Consider the following 19,303-nt stretch of genomic DNA (forward strand, 5'->3'; position numbering starts at 1 on the left):
CTCTCTCTCTCTCTCTCTCTCTCTCTCTGTGTGTGTGTAAAGTGCCAAAGATGGTCTATTGCTCCCCTCAGGACCTGAATGCTTTTGATGAGCCTCATCAAGTCCACTTCTGTTATAAGTCAGCTTTTCTCTCTCGGGCATGTATCCTAGTTCCTCTGTGTTGTGTCTGCTCTACAAATGCTATCAAAAGATGGAGGACCGCCTGACAGCAGCGATTGCTTTGGGAAGATGGAGGCTGGCTGCTACTCAGAGCTTTTCACGTTTGATAGAGTCTTTTCATTCTGCTTCAAAGGCAGATGTACGGTTAGAGACAAACCGTGGGAAAACCAGGAAAAAATGCTCTTTTATCATGCTCTCCGACTATTTAATGCACATGTGCACCCACTCAAAGGCACAACTGCATAAACACATGCACACACATACACTATATGTGCTCTTTGCTGGTTGGTATTGAACAGATTGACTTGGACACCAAGACCAAAAGATCAGGATCTGGCAACCCAACACCTATACCCTGTGACAGGACAGATCTGGCAATCCAACCCCTTCCTTCTAGAAGGGGAATCATTTGTTTGATGGCACTAATAATCAAAGCCCTGATACTGATCCTTCACTGGCTGTGTGTGTGCGTGTTCGAGAGAGTCATATCTCTGTTATTGATACCCAGAGCAAAGACGTCACATCTACAATACAAGTGGGTGTTTCTCCTGCCTCTGCTCCTTAGCCTGCTGTTACGTATGTGAGATACTGTCAGTTGGTGGCTGCCTGCACTTGTCATATTGATGTTTTTTAAATATAATATTGACAAGAATGTTGCATCTCTTACCCTTGCTCATACACACACCTGACAGACAGTATGTTACTCTGAAAAAATCAGGAGAAGATTTAATGTCAGATAGCGTAAAGTGAGTACTCGTCTCTCACGTATAAGTGTACATGCAACACAATAACTGTACAGAAAAAAGAGGTTGTTAATTATTACATTTTTGTGGAGTTGATGACATCTTACTGTCATTCAGTCTTATCCTGTCTGTCTCTCTCTCTCTCTCTCTCTCTCTCTCTCTCTCTCTCTCTCTCTCTCTCTCTCTCTTTCTCTTGCTCTCTACCTTTTGTATTATTTATGCCCCGCCCCCTCAGTTGCCCAGAGCTCTCGAGTTTCACCTGTAGAGCCAGATGACAAATTAAGACTCCTTCTACAACCCGCCACAAGAAACTCCTCAATTGCACTCCGACACATACACTAATGCAAAAGAACACAAGTACACACAAACAGGCAACCCATCTGCCCTTCTCTGTTTCTTACACACACACGCACACACAGCACATACACAGCACAGACACACTAGTTGTCACACACTCTGAGGAGGGCATGCGTGAACAGAGTGCTGTGTTGAGTGAGGGAATGTGTTGTAGTGAGCAACAGAGGACAGAGTAGGTCAAAGAAAGAAGCTCAGTGTACCCCAAAGACTTTGTCCTGGAGGGGTTTTTTTCTGTTTTTTTAACTCCTGAAGGAGAGCTCTATTGCAAGGATACAACAAATTTGAAGACTGCAGAGATTGTGGCGACCACCACACTTGCTCTTCTGCAGTGTTTGCGATTGAATGCAGAGGTGACTATTATGGAAAGCTTGAATGAGTTTGGTGACACTGCCACAAGAGTTTTACTACAGCTCTACAAGAGAAAGACTTAACCATAGACAGACTAGAGCTTGAGCTGGAGTAACAGCTGCATGTATTGTTTGTGTGTTTTTAATGTTTGTATTCATTTTGGCAGAAAGCATATGCTGCAGGGATCATACTGTTTGGAAATTAGTAAAACCAACACAGAATAACATTGTTTTTGTAAGAGTTTGTAGTGAGGTTGAGTGGCGCAAAACAGTTACAGTAATGCTTTGTATATAAGCAGAATTAGATTTATAGAAGTTGTTTGGAGTTCTGATTCCTGTTGAACTAAAAAAAACACTAAAATAGATTTTAACACCGTTCCTGAATGTGGTGGTGATATGAAGATCAAAGTTTACATAGCTACTTGGTTTCATTGTGTGTATGCAAGTATTTGTGTACATATATTGTGTCTATGTATGTGTGAGGTGAAGATTGCTGACATTATACATTTATGTTTGGACAGGAGCCTTCATGGGGACCAGATTTGCCCATTGTAGAACGGCTTTGGCCAGGTGGACCTGTCCTCAAACGGAACCTGCACATAGTGCCGGTGCAAAGTCAACTAGGTATATCTGAAATCAAGATTTTTTTTAAAGGTCAGAATACTGATCATATTTTCTTACCATATTACATTTTTTCTTTTTAAACATGAAATACAGTATTACATTCCATACAGTGTGCATCTAATATTTGTGTTTGTGTGTTTCAAGGTTTACAGCATTGCATCCTGAAGAGAGGGCATGATGTTTTCTTAGCCACTTTTGAAAATGCCTAAGAAAGACGCCAAGAAGGACGCAAAGAAGGGCGGAAAACCGGAACCAGAGAAAAAGAAAGAGGAGGAAAAGAAAGGGAAGGATGACAAAAAAGGAGGAAAAGAAGAAAAGAAACCCAGCAAGGATGATAAGAAAGGTGGAAAGGATGATAAGAAAGGCGGGAAAGATGATAAGAAAGGGGGAAAGAAGGGAAAGGATGATGGAAAGAAAGGAAAAGACAAAGGGAAAGGTAAGAAAGTGGAGCCCGAGGAGGATGAGGACGAGCTCCTGAGTGATGAGGAAGAGGACGAAGAATTCAGTGAAGAAGAGTCAGAGGAGGAAGACTCAGAGGATGACAGGAGAGGGAAGGGGCGAGGAGGCAAGGCGACTAAGGGAAAGAAAGGGGGGAAATCTAGACATGGGGACTCAGATGATGAGGATGAGGAGGATGAGGATGAGGAGGATGAAGACTATGAAGAGGATGGTGGCAAATCCAAAAAGAAATCTAAAGATGGCCACCACCATAAAGGAGGGAAATCTGATGCGGATGCAAAGAAAAAAGGTAAAAAACGAGAGGAAGCTCCACAGCTTCCAATAAAGGAAATCCCAAAGAAAGGTCTGAAGAACATGTCTAGGATGTTCATGAAGTTTTCTGGCTTCAAGAGGCGCAGGAACAGCAGGAAGAAGCTGAAAAGTACATCACGTTTGTTCTTGGGATTGGGGAGGAGAAAAACCCGCATTGCTAAGAAGAAACGCCGCAAGTCCATGCTGAAGAACACCTCTCGATTCATGATGAGGTTCAAGCGCAGCAAAAATAATAAAAAAGAGAAGGAGGCCAAAGAGAAGATGGAGAAAAATGGTGGAAATAAGCCAACCTACATGCTGCTTCGTCTGGGAGGAGGAAACAAATCAAATAAAAAGAAAGGGGGATTCTTCAAAAACTTGTTTGGAAAAAAGAACGGTGACGGGCCTCCTGACGACTTCAAGAACACAAGTGTGCTGCTGGGTAAGGTTGCAGCGGCAACTAACTGGTTGACCAAGCGCTTCCTGTCCACTAAAATGCGAGAAAATGTAGGACACCATGGCTGGGACGGACATAGACATAACCGACAAGCCAGCTCCAGAGGTCGCCTAAATGGTTACTATAACAATGGTTATGAGAATGGGGAGGAAGCTTATGGATACGACCAGCAACATTCAGGCATCCACAAAGCTTATGGAGGCTACGACGATGGCTATGGTGGTTATGGAGATGTGGCAACTGTAGTATATGAAAGCCACGATCAGTATGGTTACTATGGCAATGGAGCAGGGGTTGCAGACTATCAAGACTTAGGTTACTATGAGGATGAAGGACTCTTTTATCCAAATGCAGAATATTATGATGTAGGTCCTCATGATGACGGCATGGGGGACTACTATAACCCTTATTCTGCCCCAGGCTACTCTAACAACCAGGAAGCTGTTTACTATGATGACCAACAACAACAAGCAATAGCAATGTATGGTGACGAGGGTCAGGGCTACTATGCACAAATGGGTGACGATGGATTCCTTGACCCTCAAGCTCAAGGTTATTTTGATGTAAATGGTCAAGGAGTTTACTACGGTAATGGACATGGGGGTTTCTATGACAACGGACAGGCAAGTTATTATGAGGACCCTTATGCAGCAACTTTGGGAATACAAGGGGGATTTCCACCAGACAATCAATTTAGTTATAGTGATACAGGCATGCCTTATCAAGACTACAGCTCCCAGCAGGCCATCGGATTTCTACCAGGAGACCAGCAGGTCTTTGGCTTTGGAGGGCAAGGGATGGATCAGCTACAGGGCCTGTATGGGGACCAGAATCCAGACCAATATGATCAATATGGGGATGATACCGGTGGAATTCAGGGAGAGGAGATGACATTTAGAGTTCCGAGACCTCAAGTGCGCCTATTTGGGAAAGAGCGTCTAGATGTGCCATTGCCCCCTCCACCTACTTTGCCACCTGATCCAGAATTTGAAGACATGTCAGAAATCCAGTATGAAGACCAGTATCCACTTGCACCAGGTCATCTTGGTGACATGATGTCAATACAGCAGCAAATGCAAATGTCACCACAACAACAAATGATGATGTCTCCTCAAGAACAAATGATGTTTTCTCAACAACAAACTATGTTGTCCCCTCAAGAACAAATGATTATGACCCCACAGATAATGTCACCACAGCAACAAATGATGTCACCACAGCAACAAATGATGTCACCACAGCAGCAGATGATGTTACAACAAGAACACTATATGTCTGCCCAAATGATGCCATCACAGATGATGTCACCACAGCAACAAATGATGTTGCCACAGCAACAGATGATGCCCCAACAAATGATGTCACCACAAGAGCAGATGATGTCACAACAAATGATGTCACCCCAAGAGCAGATGTCACCACAGCAACATATGATGCCCAAGCAAATGATGTCACCACAGGAGCAGATGATGTCACGACAAATGATGTCACCACAAGAGCAGATGATGTCACAACAAATGATGTTACCTCAAGAGCAGATGATGTTGCCGCAGCAACGTATGATGTCTCCACAAATGACTTCCCCGCAGGTGATTTGAGCTCTGTTATGTTATTGATGTTGTACAACCATACCCTTAAATGCTAGAGGGTGCAGAAAGCCAACTTTGCCAAATTTCAAACTGATTTTGTTTTGTTGAAACGTTTAGCTGGTTGCTTGAAACAACCAATGCTTAACAATGGTAGTAAACAATGAAATATGTTTTTCTGTGCTGTTTTTACGTTGTTTATCAATGTTTGGGTGAAGTAGGGGGGTTTGGGAGTGTGATAACACAGCGTTTTTTCCATAATACTGGTTTTGCCGCAACTGACAATGCCATTTATCTGCTAACATTAGGTGCTTCTTCCTCACTTTACAATTACAGTGAGATGCATTCTTAATATGTAGTGCAGGAAGTAATTTATTTGTAGAGCAGATGGGACAGTTTTCAGAACCAGTTTTCCACAAGGTGGATGGTTGTATTTTTATTGGAATACCAATAATTTTCACCAAATGTATTAGTCCCTTTGTTTGTTTTGTTTTTTTAAATTATATATTTGTTGTTTTGTTTTTCTTGTAGCAGATGATGGCAGACCCGATGATGATGTCACAATCACAGGGTTATGGCCCAGTGATCCCTACTCCAACGGCCATGATTATTAAGCAAGCAAATCTGTCCCCCCTTCCTGGGCGGCGCATGCAACCCTCTCCAACTCCATCCCGCCGCTCTGTCATCATGCCCTCCCCACAGATGCAGCGCCAACCCTCTACCATGGCTTCTCCAGCACCTTCTCCTATGCTTCCACAGAGATTCAGCCCCTCCCCACAACCATCCATGAGGAGTGGGTTCATCGGTTCCCAGAGACCCCCCTCTGTAATGTCGAGACAACTCCCACCGCCTTCCTCCCCCATGGCCTCCCCCATCGCCCGTCGTAGAATGCAACCTCAGAGATCACCTTCTCCCGTGGCTCGAGGACCCTCACCCCCTCACTCTCCCCGTGCCTCCATGATTCTGCGAAGTCCTCCACCTTCACCAAGGGCATCAGTGAGACAACGTTCTCCACCTTCCTCACCCCGGGCTTCTATGATGAGGCGAAGTCCCCCAACCTCACCTGCTCCAGCCTCCAGCCCGTTTGGAGGGAGGACGATGCATGGTCCAACCTCCCCTCGTCATGCATCTCCCCCTCACTCTCCAAAGATCAGTAGAAGACCATCTCCCTCTCCCTCCCCATCTCGTCGCAGTTTGTCTCCTGCAGGTCCTCGGCAGTCCCAATCATCTCCTACCCTATCTCGTCGCTCAACTCGGCTGCTCAGGGACCCCACACCACTGGCCCGGCCTAGGATGAGGGGAAATGTTCCCTTAGGTACTGTCAGGCCCTCACCTATGGGTCTCAGAGGGCGCCCCGTGCCCCCACCCACCCAGAATGTGCGTCCATTCCGTCCCTCCTCCATACAAAGTAATAGGTCTTCTGTTCTCACAGTGGACTCCTCCCTCCTCTCCTCCCCTTTTCATTCCCCTCACATGGTCCACCGTGCCCCTCTGGGGAGGAGAGAATCTGGTCGATTTCGTCCTCGCCCTGTGGCTCGAGGACGTCCAATAGCTCACCAGTCTATAAGAAGGATGCCTTCCTCCTCTCCACAGCCCTCCCTTAAACACATGTCATATCCTGCATCCCCACGCTTTGGCCAAGAGCCAACCCAAGTAGTAGATGTGGAATATGAACATTATGCTCCTTCATCCCCTGTGTTTTCTGGTGCAATGCGAAACCAGGTAATTCGGGATGCGTCCTATGTTCCCTCACTGCAGAGACCAATGTCACCTTATGAGCAGCCCATGGGCCCTTCATCTCCCATGTTGTCTCGGGCTCTGCAGAATCAAGCTATACAGGATGCATCCTATGCTTCTCCTTTACAGAGACCAATGTCCTCTTATGAACAGCCTATGGCCCCTTCCTCTCCCATGTTATCTCGGGCTCTGCAGAATCAGGCTATACAAGATGCATCTTACGCTTCTCCTTTACAAAGGCCAATGTCCCCTTATGAACAGCCTATGGCCCCTTCATCTCCCATGTTGTCTCGGGCTTTGCAGAATCAGGCTATACAAGATGCATCTTACGCTTCTCCTTTACAAAGGCCAATGTCCTCTTATGAGCAGCCGATGCACCCTTCTTCCCCAATGCTATCCGGAGCGCTTCAAAACCAGGCAGTGAGAGAAGCTTCCTATGCATCTCCTCTTCAAAGGCCTCAGTCCCCATATGACCAATCTGTACCTTCATCTCCAATGCTATCTGGAGCCATGAGACATAGTCAGGCACTAAGAGGTGTGGCTTCTTATCAGACTCCACAACTCCATTCACCATATGGACCAACTATCGTTACACCATATGATTATATCTCTGAGCCTGGTCCATCACCACTGCTTCATGATGCCCTACAAAACAGGTCTAATTTGCAGTATGTGTCATCTTTAAGATCCCCTATGATGCAACGTCGTAACCCTTATTCACCAGCTGGGCCTCAGCTCCATAATGCTCTTCAACAGAACCCAAATCTCCGCCAAGCATCTTATCAGACACCTATGCAACTCAGACGGTCCCCATATGGACCCCCACCACCCTCCTCACCAATGTTAGGAAGTGCTCTGCCAATCTCACAGTTGGCGCAGGCATCCTACCGGCTGCCAGATGGAACCTTAGTGTCACCATATGCACATACACCGTCCTCTCCATTGCTCGGCCATGCCTTGCAAAACCAACAAGTTCGGGGCGCCTCGTACACTTTGCCTGATGGATCAGTTATCATGGTAGGTAAAAGGTTACAATAACGATACAAGCCGATGTGTATTTTTGTCTACTAATGGAACAAAAATTGTTTTATTACAGTTGTAATCTCCTGTGTTACCCCACAGGACCCACGTATCCCCCAGAAGCCCATGTCGCCTAACCTTTCCAGAGCTCTTCAAAACCAGAATGTCAAGACTGCTTCATATACTCTTCCTGATGGCACCATTATAGACCCGAGGCAGCAGGTAACCCATGCCTGTTGTTGTATTCCTTTCTTCTCTCTCCCTAATATTGCTAACCATGAATTAGTTAAAGCTAAGGATTTTCTCTCTCTGCTGTCTCTGCTCATTCAGCAAGCCATTTCCCCAAACCTGGCTAAGGCCCTAAGCAACCCAGCTCTGCGTGCAGCCTCCTATTCCCTCCCAGATGGTACCATTGTGATTGACCCTAAGAAACCGAAGTCCCCAAACCTTACAGCAGCACTTCAGAACCCTTACCTGAAAAGTGCAGCTTACACCCTGCCCGATGGTACTATCATCATTGATCCACGGAAACCTGTCTCTCCAAACCTCTCCAGCGCACTACAAAACTCTGCACTGCGGGATGCCTCCTTCACACTACCGAAAGGGGTTCAGGACCCAAATATACCCATGTCACCAAACTTGGCAAAGGTTAGCTATGGGTTTAGACTGTATGGTTTTATATGTTTCCCCTTCTTTTACCCTACCTGTTACTTTTTGTCTGTGGATCTATTGGTTGTTCCTCCCTTCTCATCTAAATAGTAGGACTTGGGATGGAGAATTGAAATAGTTTCCACAAATTAAATAATAATTGGTAATTAAATATACTAAGCTCTAATTCTACTGACATTTACTGACTTAATTGCATTTGTTTAACCTCTCAGGCTAACCTTAACTGAAACCAGCCATTGTAATACTTAGGCCCTCAGTAACCCAGCTTTGAAAGGAGCTACATACACCCTCCCAGATGGAACAATTATAGTTGACCCAAGGAAACCAAAGAGCCCCAACCTGACAGCCGCCCTGCAGAATCCCTATTTAAAGGGTGTGTCCTACACCCTGCCTGATGGAACCATCATCATTGACCCACGGAAACCAGCTAGCCCTGACCTGTCTAAAGTATGTACCTGTTAAACATTTATTTAACCTTGCTTTAGCATCTGCTTGTTTTATTGGCTTTTTATTCACTAACCTCTGTTGGTTTGAAAATCCAATATATTATTTTGGACATCACAGACCTTTGAATTCTACAATCTGACGACAATAATTTGCACAATGTAGTGAATTGTGATTTTAACCTTGAATAACTACCTGGTGTTTTGCTCTTTAGGCTCTAATGAATGAGAACCTTCGTAGTGCATCATATCGACTCCCTGATGGTACCCTGGTTATCCCTGGCCAGAAGCCCAACCTCTCAGCTGCTCTGAGGCAAAACCAGGCTCTTCGGTCTTCAGATCTCTATAATCTAGGAGAAAACTCTGTTCTATCAGGTGCACCCAGACCCACCCCTCCCAACCTTGCCTCTGCGCTGCGGAATGAGGAACTCCGTAGTGTCAATTTCAGGTAGGGAACTACACTATAAATGGAAACTAAGACGGATAATGACCTGACATGCTTGCCCAAAAAGCTTCAAGCTAGGCATTCACTTTTTACCAGTGGAGAATGAAATGCTAGTCCTTTTCAATCAAAAATGTTCAGGAACAAGAGGAACTTAACCCACAAATTAAACTAATTGTAGAAACTAAAAAGTCAAAGAATGCTGCTATTGGCATCTGAAGAACTGTGAAGATTAGGCCAGTACAACGAAGAATCTTTATGTGGGAACTTACTTTTCTTTTTTTTTAACTAGTTGGAACAACAAAGTCTAATGCTTTTAACATTAGTTAACATCCATAAATGTGCACCCTCCATCCTAATATCAATGCTAGAGTTTTAACAGTCCTTGTTTTATGAATAAAGCCGAATGCAAGTGGTACACAAGGTTCCATGGAGTTTCTTTTTGAGCAACATTCAACGTTGCAAACCTCACCCATAAAGAGTCTCAATCCTCATAAAGTACTTAGTCCAGAGCAGGGAGTTCTTTTACACATTGAACCATTGTACAAGAACAAAATGTAGTCCTTGATTTCTCCGTTGAAACGTAGATATCCTCAAAAGTTTCTTAGTCCCCCGGAGAAAGTTCCTGTGGTAGAAACCCTAGATGTAAAAAAAGCCACGTGAATTGCCATTTATATCACAATGACATAATTCAACAAAAGCTACTTCAAGGTCATATTTTTGTCCATTCTTAATTGACGAGAACCATTCCTTGTTCTACAGGCTGCCGGATGGCTCTGTCCTCACACGTCAGTTCCACAACCCTAGGCTGTCTGAAGCCGTCCAAAACCAGCAGCTTCGCTATGCCTCATACACGTTGCCAACAGGCCTGCAGGGGGAGGATAATCGCTATGCTGTGATTCCTCCCTATGGACCACGCTCAGGACACTGGGCCAGGAATGCCCGAGGAGGAGGGGAAGGAGGGGAAGACGTTTGGGCAGCTGAGAGGGTTTTACCACATGGGACGGTCCAGAATCTGTCAAAATGGGCCATGTACAGAGAAGATGGGGTGTTAGAAGGATATTCACCCACAGTTCGACTTGTGGACGAAAAGCCTCAGGACACAAACTGGACTCCTGACAGAGATAGAGTACCTGGTCAAAGCTGGTATGACAAGGTAGCTAAATTTACGAATTTATGTATTATGTGTCCGTAAAGGCAGCATTTGCCTATTTTTTAAACAAGTTTTTAACAACAGTTGATGGACTGTGAAGCGTAAGACAGAAACGGGATGGCCCACAAAATCAGCACAAAAAAGACTATCCATCAAGCTTTGACAATGTTGCATTACAAACCATTTTGTAATGTAATTTTTTTTTTACAAATCCATTTTGTGTGTGTGTGTGTGTGTGTGTGTGTGTGTGTGTGTGTGTGTGTGTGTGTGTGTGTGTGTGTGTCCAGATCTACTCTATCCTAAGCATGCCCACAGCAGGCCACAGGGTTAAACGCTGGGCGGAAGGAATGGAGGACATGACACAGCTGCCGTAAGCAGAATCTAGTATTAACAAACAGCCTCACAGTCATTGATTTTACACGCTTCAACGTAGAGCAGCACAATTCATTTCAATGCATATTCTTTCAGTTTCTTGAATCAACTCTTTACAGCGTATGTGTGTGTTTTTGTAATTGTGTGTTCCAGTGTGCCTGTAGGCTTTGAAAATCTTTCAAAACATTTATGGAAAGAAATCCCTAGCATTAAGTATTTTTATTAAAATGCAACACCCAAATAGATCTCTTCACATCGTGAGGAATCCTCTGCATTAGATTGTTGTGTCTTTCCAACAGCAGTTTAAAGATATTATTACACAATCATTTTCTGACATGCTGCAATGTTAAAATTCTCTCTGATGTCTGACATCTTGAATGTCATTGAAAAGTAATCAATATTGGATGTTGAAGTGAGTGTGGGGATCCTGCTGCAGTGTGACAATATGTGCTCTATGTGTGTGTTTCATTTCCTCTGTGTTTAATTTCAGTGAACTGAATGAGACCACAGTTCTGATGAACCTAAAGAAGCGCTATGACCAGGAACTTGTTTATGTAAGCTTAATTTCTAATATGCAAATTAGACAACTAATATCATCAAATATCATGGACATCTACTTATCCGCTCTCATTCTTGTCCTTTTCCACTCTCTAATTCTTCCACACAGACCTACATAGGCAGCATCCTTGTGTCTGTGAATCCCTACAAGTTGCTCAACATTTATGGCACAGACATGGTGCTTCTGTATGGGGGCCGCGGCCTGAGTGACAACCCTCCGTAAGACCTGGGAGTGTGTGTGTGTGTGTGTGTTTGTGTGTGTGTGTGTTGGACCTGGGCATATAGCCTTTGAACTTGAACTCCAGCAAGGATGTTAGTCTGGTTTGTCTGTCTATGTGTTGGTAAGCAGGAATTCTCAACATGTGATTGCACTCTATTTCTAAAAAATCTGATGGAAAGTACAAAACAAGTGATTTGTACTTTCATGAAAATTTCACAATTGCAATATACAGCTTTTAAAAAAATATTTTCACTATTTTTACAGTTAAATGAAAATATGGCATATCTATCACTGATTGCCTACTTGTATATCACTAGTAAGTACTAGTGTAATTTAAGACAAATCCAAGTCCAAATGCAGATCAACATTTTCTGCAAATGTTCTCTCTGTAAAATCCCACAATGTACCAACAATTACCAACAAAACTCTTTAACCTTTACCTGTAACTTTTGAGTCTATGCGTTCTTGCACTGTTGTACTACATCTGTCTACATGTGTCTTAAGCCGTGTTCCGAGATACAATATGATGGTCAATAGAAGTGTAAATGCCAGCATTCTCCGGTGTTAGTTAGGAAGAGCCTCCTATTACACTGCTGTTGGTTGTTTGCCAATGGAGAGTTTGGTTATAGATTTCACCACCACTTCACATTACACACAAACACACACACACACACACACACACACACAACCAATAAGCACACAAATGTGTTTTTTTATTACAATATGTTTTGTTGCAGTCATCTTTTTGCCATTGCTAATCGCTCATATACCACCATGATGGATGCCAAAAAGGACCAATGCATTGTGATCAGGTATGAAGCTGTTTCTGTTACAGACATTTTTAACTTGCTCTTCATTTTAACTAGCAGCACTTTAAAAAAAACTTAAACTAAAATGGTTTTGTGAATATTCTATTTGATTTTTTTATTACTGTGTCCACAATGTGTTTCATCCTCTTAATGAACAAGAAGAAAAAGAAGTGCTGAAAAATACCTTAACCGTTTTTGTTATTACAGCGGAGAAAGCGGGTCAGGGAAGACTGAAGCTACTAAACTGATCCTGCGTTACCTGACAGCCATACATCACAAGTGCAACGTCACGCAACAGGTATATATATATATATATATATATATATATATATATATATATACATATATATATATATATTATGTAGCTATCATGCATGCTAAAAAACACAGGCCATTTTGTGGTAATTTCAGCTAATGCTGCTTTCCTTTCTAATCTTCTCTCTTTTTCTCTACGACCCCCCATTCAGATAGAGGTAAAGTATTCGTGCCCTCGCTTTTTACTCATATGACAATCACCATCCCTGTTGAATGTAGCCTTGGTAACATTTTAGTTTGTGGTGATTGGTCAGATCCTGGAGGCCACGCCCCTGTTGGAGTCTTTTGGGAATGCCAAAACAGTGCGGAATGACAACTCTTCACGGTTTGGCAAATACACGCAGATCTTCATGGAGGAGTGAGTAGTTACAACTTCTACCAATTACCAAACTCAACTTACTGTAATAAACATCAGCAACAAGTTTGAGTTTTCAGGGCTTCTAAATCCAGACAAGCAGCCTGTATGTTAGCCTAACTTTGAATACTGTAGACTTCACACTCACACACAGACAGTGGGCTTAGTGGAGAATATGCTTTGTCTCAGAAGCACAGTCAGATAAGTAGTTGACCTTCTGCTAGGGCTGTGACAAAGAAGATCCGTGCATATTACACATGCATGACCTGTGACTTACTGTGTGCGTGTGTGTGTGCTTGTGCGTGCGCGTGTGCGTGCGTTTACCGGCATGTGTCATTTAAAGGGGTGTAATCAGCGGTGCCATAACGTCTCAGTACCTGCTGGAGAAGTCCCGCATTGTCTTTCAGGTGAAACACACACACAAACACACACATACATACACACACACACAAACACATTAGGTCAGGTGGAGTCTTCTTACCAGTGAGTCATTGTGAGAAAGAGGAGATTGTTCAGGAAGACAGCATGAGGTGTTGAACATGTTGCACTCTATCATTACACAGCCCACTTTGTCATTCATCTATCCAACCAACCATTTGTCTTTTCCTTCAGCATTATTTGCATTTCAGTAAATCTGACACAAATCTAAATTGTAGAGCATTTCTTGATATGTATGCAAATACGTGTCAAGATGATTGATTTATGTGTTTCATGTGTGTGCATGTGTGTGCGTGTGCGTGTTCATTCACAGGCCAAATCGGAGAGGAACTATCACATCTTCTATGAGATGTTGGCAGGTCTTCCTCCTCATGAGAAGCGCTCACTGTATCTGCAGGAAGCTGAGACTTACTACTATCTCAATCAGGTGCTCAGAGAAATATGAAATACACCCTGTGTATACACACACACACACACACACACACACACACACACACACACACACACACACACACACACACACACACACACAGCCCAGCACAGCACAGCACAGATAAGGAGTGGCCACTGTAATAATTTTCATAGTCACATGAAAGCAAATGAGATGTCAAATTTCTGAAAATGTCACATTTATTCTACAAAGTAATTAACATAACACTGCAGTACCAAAATATGGACTAAGGAATATTTGCAGTTTGGATTCTTTGTATCAGAGATAAACAGTATTGATCAATGAATTTAAATTGCGGATTTATTTGCAAAATGGACATATAACTTGTCACTGTGTGAATCGAGTAGCAAGGCTTTATGATTTTATGTTTTTGTATTGCTCTTTAGCCGTGGTTACGACCCCTCAAACAAACCAATGTTGCATATGTAAGAGTTGTGAGTAACCATTTAAGTAATTCTAAGATTTAAGGGAAAAATAGATATAGTTATATGTGTGCATAGCTCTAAGAATGCTAATGTTTGTTGGTCAGTCTGTTGATCCAGACTGAAATACAACTACCAAATAACAACTATTACAGTAAAGAGTTTACCATGAAGTTTTTAAATGTTTGCGGACGAATTGTACTAATTTTGATCCCCTGATTTTTCTTCATGTTGACCAAATACAGTACCTGCAATACTGTATTGTGACATTATCATCAGCCTCAGCTGTACTTTGTGTTTAGTGCCATGTGTTAGCACGCTAAATAATGAAGGTGATCATGCTAAACTTCTGCACATTAGCATTGCCATAAGCGTGTTAGTATGCTGATGCCATTTTGCTCACAGACCAATATTAAGTTTAACCAATATTTAGGTTTAAGTTATTTTTCTGATAGACCATGCCTGTTCTTGCACACTTCGTTGCCATCATTGAGCCGGGTTTGTCCTCTTTGTACCACTTGCTAAGATGTGATGAAACACAAAGCAAGACTTTGCTTATGCCAATGCTGTTTAACGATCCTTGACTAATGATATTGTTATTGGGGGTGGTGACTACTACAGACACATGTGGCTTATTCTTTTAAATAGTAATGTAACACCAGGCTAAAAAGGAATGTTTCACTGCTCGCTGTGGTTGATAGTTTGGTCAGAAGCTTGCTTTATAGCACCAGTAACCACACCCAGCGGTGATGTCACAGTGTACTGACACACCCTGACTTCTACATTACTGCATTGAGGTGAGAAGTTGAACCCCCCCAGGTCTGCAAAAACAAGACTTTCAACTGCTGATAAATTGCTCCTTAATTAGAGCTGTGATTAAATGGGCTCAAGGTAACGGTGTATGTATGTATGTATGTATGTGTGTGTGTGTGTGTGTGTGTGTGTGTGTGTGTTGTGTGTGTGTGTGTGTGTGTGTGTGTGTGTGTGTGTGTGTGTGTGTGTGTGATGTATGTGTGTGTACATGAGTGCAGGGAGGGGATTGTACCATAGAGGGAAAAGATGACGGGGAGGACTTCAGACGTCTGCTGAGTGCCATGGACATTCTGTGTTTCACCCCAGAGGAACTAAACTGCATCTACAGACTGCTGTCCTCCATCCTTCATCTGGGGAACGTCTACTTCCAGCCACACCAGGTCTCTCTGTCACACACAAACACACACACACACACACACACACACACACACACACAAATAGGTAAATGCATTTTCAGTTTCACGGTTGAATGATATTTTTGATGTTGATAGATGGCAGTAATAATTAACGTGTGGCCCTGTGTGGGCGTGGGTCCCTGCAGGCGGAGGGTCAGGAGGTTGCCTCGGTGGTGAGCGCGCAGGAGATCAGGGTTGTAGCTGAGCTGCTGCAGGTCTCACCTGACGGCCTGCAGAAGTCTGTCACCTTCAAACAGACAGTAAGTGAAAGAAACTTTGCATAAACAAGCACCCACATAGATATGGTTAAATATATTAAATCAATTAAAGAGATGTTGGCAGATAACAGATGCGTTTGATCCCCCCAGGATACAGTAAGGGAGAAGATCTTTACACCACTCACAGTAGAGAGTGCTGTGGATGCCAGGTGAGTGAGTCTGAATATAGAATCTGATAAATTAAATACTATGCCCCTACTTGTGCATGGAATAACCTGAAATTAAAGCGAATCTGACAGGAGTGTTTGAGGATTTTTAATGTCCTCGTTTAAAAAAAAAAAAATCCTACCAGGAGACTACTGAGAAGGAGTGAAGAGTCTTTGATATTCTGTTCCCATTCTTGGTAGAGGCATGTGAGGACAAAGGACGTCAGGGCTGGGGGAGAGATTTTTCAGATGTCCTCTGTTTCCATAGGAACCGGGTTTTCTGTTTCCATAGAAACCTTATTGTATGTGTGTTTCATAGAGATGCCGTTGCCAAGATCCTGTACTCGCTGCTGTTTAGTTGGCTGACAGAGCGCATCAACGGACGGGTCTACCCTCGCAACGAAGCCCTCTCCATCTCCATATTGGACATATATGGATTTGAGGTCAAACTAAAAAATGATCTCGCTCAGTAATGTTACAGCGCTGACGCGTCTGATCTGACCTGTGTCAACATAACTCCCCCACTTCCCAATGTCTCCTCTCTTTACCCACCAGGAGCTACAGGTGAACAGTTTTGAGCAGCTGTGCATCAACTACGCCAATGAAACGTTGCAGTTCTTCTTTAACAGGGTCATCTTCCAGGAGGAGCAGGTCAGGGAAACTACAAGTTAACATTTTTATTCACATAATTGCCAGTGATTTGCGTGTTAAAAGACATCTAGGTTGAAACCAGTCTAAGTATGGTTGAAAAGTCAAAATATGAAAGAAAAGCACATAGGACAACAAGGTATAATCATGGGACAGGTCCAGGCTGCACATTGCAATATAGTCTTTCAGTTAAGTAATTAGGTTACAGTCGGTTCTACAGTTTCCTGTTTTCTCTGTGAATTCTCTGTTTCTCTATGTATACAAGAATGTAAGAGGTAGGGGATTAGAGAAACCTTATTTCCCCAGATAGATTTATCCTGTGGGAAGCCGGTTTCTTGGCTACATATATGCGTAATAATAATTTTTGAAATGGGATGAAAGGAATGATCGTCACACGTAGCGATGCATCCTCACATTCAAAACAATGTTTTTTCAAAGTCTGGCTAAAACTGAAACTGACTAATATTTGCCTCTACAAGAGGACTATCAGTAAAAACTAGACACATTGAAGGTGTAAAGAAAAGCTTTCAGAAAAGCTCTCATACACCCACAAGTTCATTAAATTTCACACACTATAGTGGACACAGCAATACTTCAGCTGAAGTCAAACCTGGTAACAACCAATAGTGGAGTTAGAAGAGTTTTACATGCACCAACCTAATGACCTCTTGTGCTATGTGAGTAGGAGGAGTACATGCGGGAACAGATCATGTGGCAGCAACAGCCCTTCAGCCACAACCAGGCCTGTCTGGACCTCATCGCTGCGAGGCCTCATGGGATACTGCGCATACTGGACGACCAGTGTGGCTTCCCTCAGGTACATCCACACTTGTTGAACTAAACTCTTCATCTCCTCAACCAACAAAACGTTATAATAAACACAGCTGATATTGGAAGTGAATTGGAAATATGATTGATTATTACAAACAGTGCTCAATTAAAACTCCTGTAGTGAGCATGGGTACTTAGAATGAAGTTAGGTTAGATTGCAAGAAGCTTTTAAAATCATTACTTAGATGTATTTTGAACAAAGAAAACAGCTAACAATAACTCATGTTTCAAATATTCATACCTTTGTTTTGAAAAGAAATTGAGTCAAACATCTCACCTATTGAATAGCAGACTAAGGTTTATTGCAATCCAGTTCTGATCAATACAGAGAGTGGAATATGAACACAATGTTACAGGAGAAATTGACTGAGGCAACCTGCTGAACACACTCAGGCAACATGTGTTTGTGCTGTAGAGATTTAGTTTTCATGGCTCGCCAACCATCAACAGTCTCCATTCATCACTAGGCAACAGACCACACCTTCCTTCAGAAGTGCCACTATCACCATGGAAACAACCCGCTATATGCCAGGCCAAAGATGCCACTGCCAGAGTTCACCCTGAAACACTATGCTGGGAAAGTCACGTACCAGGTACAAGTTTTTATTTGTAACTATTTAAGATGTTTCACAAAAGAAAAAGGAAAGCAAACATCAACACAGCATGATGAATAAAGTAGGCTAAACATTTCTCTTGTCCTAATGTCCACCAAGTTGCTTCGACTTTCCTCTAAACGTGTTCCGCACATATATTAAAATCCCCCGAAGCCAATCTACCTCTAATAGTTCTACATTTGTTTAATGGATTCTCAGTGGATAAACCTTGTTAAAGTTTCTTTCCATTGCATGCCCTCATTTGGAAGTAGTAACCTTTTACTCACAACTCTAGCAGAAACCGGAAAAAAACAGAATGCTGCTTCACACTGTGATTTGTGTAAGTTACAAAAGCCTACCCTCTCTGGCAGGCCAACCACTGCTGGGTGGTGGAAAACGGTCACTAACTGTGCGCCACTTGTGATTTTTCCCGGGAATGTTGACACAGACACAAAGTTCATACTCTTTGGTAATACTGCAAATGCAAGGGCTTTCATCATTAGTTAATTATTTGATGATTATTTAACAGAGACAATGGACAGTCATTGACTCACTTATTGAGTCCCAGAACTAGCTCATTAGCTGAATAGCTCAATAGCTGAATATTATCGCAGGCCCCAGGCAGGCAAATCCACAAAAGAGTTAACTAATTTGAGATTATTACTTTAAATTTTCTACCTTGGATTAAATAGATCAGGGCAGTTACACGTTTGTTTGTCCACTGTTAAATTCTTGGTTTCTTCTAACACTTTTCTAATGATTTGTGGGGCAGGTGCACAAATTCTTGGATAAGAACTTCGACACAGTCCGCCAGGATGTTTTAGACCTCTTCATCCAGAGCAAGAACAGGGTGAGATCTTCAACACTTTTTTTCTTTATCCCACAAGATCTTCAATTACATTTAAAATATCATGATTGTTACTCATCATCTTGTATTGTGATGGTGTGGCACAATACAATTGCGCGTTTTGACTTGACTGTTAAGAAATACCTAACAACGTATTTAGTAATTATTGTTTTGAGTTAGGATTTTAGTTGACATTAAGTTGAACTAAATACTTTATTCTTTCACCTGTTTGAAACTCATCATGTACCACATATTACATAACAGGATATTCAGGATTAACTGTTCACGCTTGCATTTGTCTGTATGTCACTGTGTGTGTGTGTGT

General features: G+C 42.7%; 1 protein-coding gene across 2 annotated transcripts in view; it reads left to right on the top strand.

The window, feature by feature from the left end:
* Nucleotides 1–19,303, top strand: part of myo15ab (myosin XVAb) — a 52,750-nt gene that overhangs the window by 370 nt on the left and 33,077 nt on the right. Inside the window, exons 2-26 of one of the 2 annotated variants that reach the window (XM_032525133.1) lie at nucleotides 2,128–2,260; nucleotides 2,375–5,026; nucleotides 5,555–7,777; nucleotides 7,883–8,002; nucleotides 8,111–8,428; nucleotides 8,699–8,896; nucleotides 9,108–9,340; nucleotides 10,097–10,490; nucleotides 10,775–10,857; nucleotides 11,350–11,413; nucleotides 11,527–11,636; nucleotides 12,375–12,449; nucleotides 12,654–12,744; nucleotides 12,914–12,919; nucleotides 13,016–13,119; nucleotides 13,460–13,523; nucleotides 13,868–13,981; nucleotides 15,459–15,620; nucleotides 15,782–15,895; nucleotides 16,004–16,062; nucleotides 16,379–16,502; nucleotides 16,615–16,710; nucleotides 17,393–17,524; nucleotides 18,006–18,131; nucleotides 18,904–18,981. In XM_032525133.1, the coding sequence (XP_032381024.1) occupies nucleotides 2,432–5,026; nucleotides 5,555–7,777; nucleotides 7,883–8,002; nucleotides 8,111–8,428; nucleotides 8,699–8,896; nucleotides 9,108–9,340; nucleotides 10,097–10,490; nucleotides 10,775–10,857; nucleotides 11,350–11,413; nucleotides 11,527–11,636; nucleotides 12,375–12,449; nucleotides 12,654–12,744; nucleotides 12,914–12,919; nucleotides 13,016–13,119; nucleotides 13,460–13,523; nucleotides 13,868–13,981; nucleotides 15,459–15,620; nucleotides 15,782–15,895; nucleotides 16,004–16,062; nucleotides 16,379–16,502; nucleotides 16,615–16,710; nucleotides 17,393–17,524; nucleotides 18,006–18,131; nucleotides 18,904–18,981 (7,683 nt within the window). In that variant the 5' untranslated portion in view covers nucleotides 2,128–2,260; nucleotides 2,375–2,431. The remainder of the gene's footprint in view (nucleotides 1–2,127; nucleotides 2,261–2,374; nucleotides 5,027–5,554; nucleotides 7,778–7,882; nucleotides 8,003–8,110; nucleotides 8,429–8,698; nucleotides 8,897–9,107; nucleotides 9,341–10,096; nucleotides 10,491–10,774; nucleotides 10,858–11,349; nucleotides 11,414–11,526; nucleotides 11,637–12,374; nucleotides 12,450–12,653; nucleotides 12,745–12,913; nucleotides 12,920–13,015; nucleotides 13,120–13,459; nucleotides 13,524–13,867; nucleotides 13,982–15,458; nucleotides 15,621–15,781; nucleotides 15,896–16,003; nucleotides 16,063–16,378; nucleotides 16,503–16,614; nucleotides 16,711–17,392; nucleotides 17,525–18,005; nucleotides 18,132–18,903; nucleotides 18,982–19,303) is intronic. The other variant, XM_032525142.1, reaches the window with a different exon arrangement.

The sequence above is a fragment of the Etheostoma spectabile genome, chromosome 2, assembly GCF_008692095.1.
Source record: "Etheostoma spectabile isolate EspeVRDwgs_2016 chromosome 2, UIUC_Espe_1.0, whole genome shotgun sequence".
Taxonomy (NCBI): domain Eukaryota; kingdom Metazoa; phylum Chordata; class Actinopteri; order Perciformes; family Percidae; genus Etheostoma; species Etheostoma spectabile.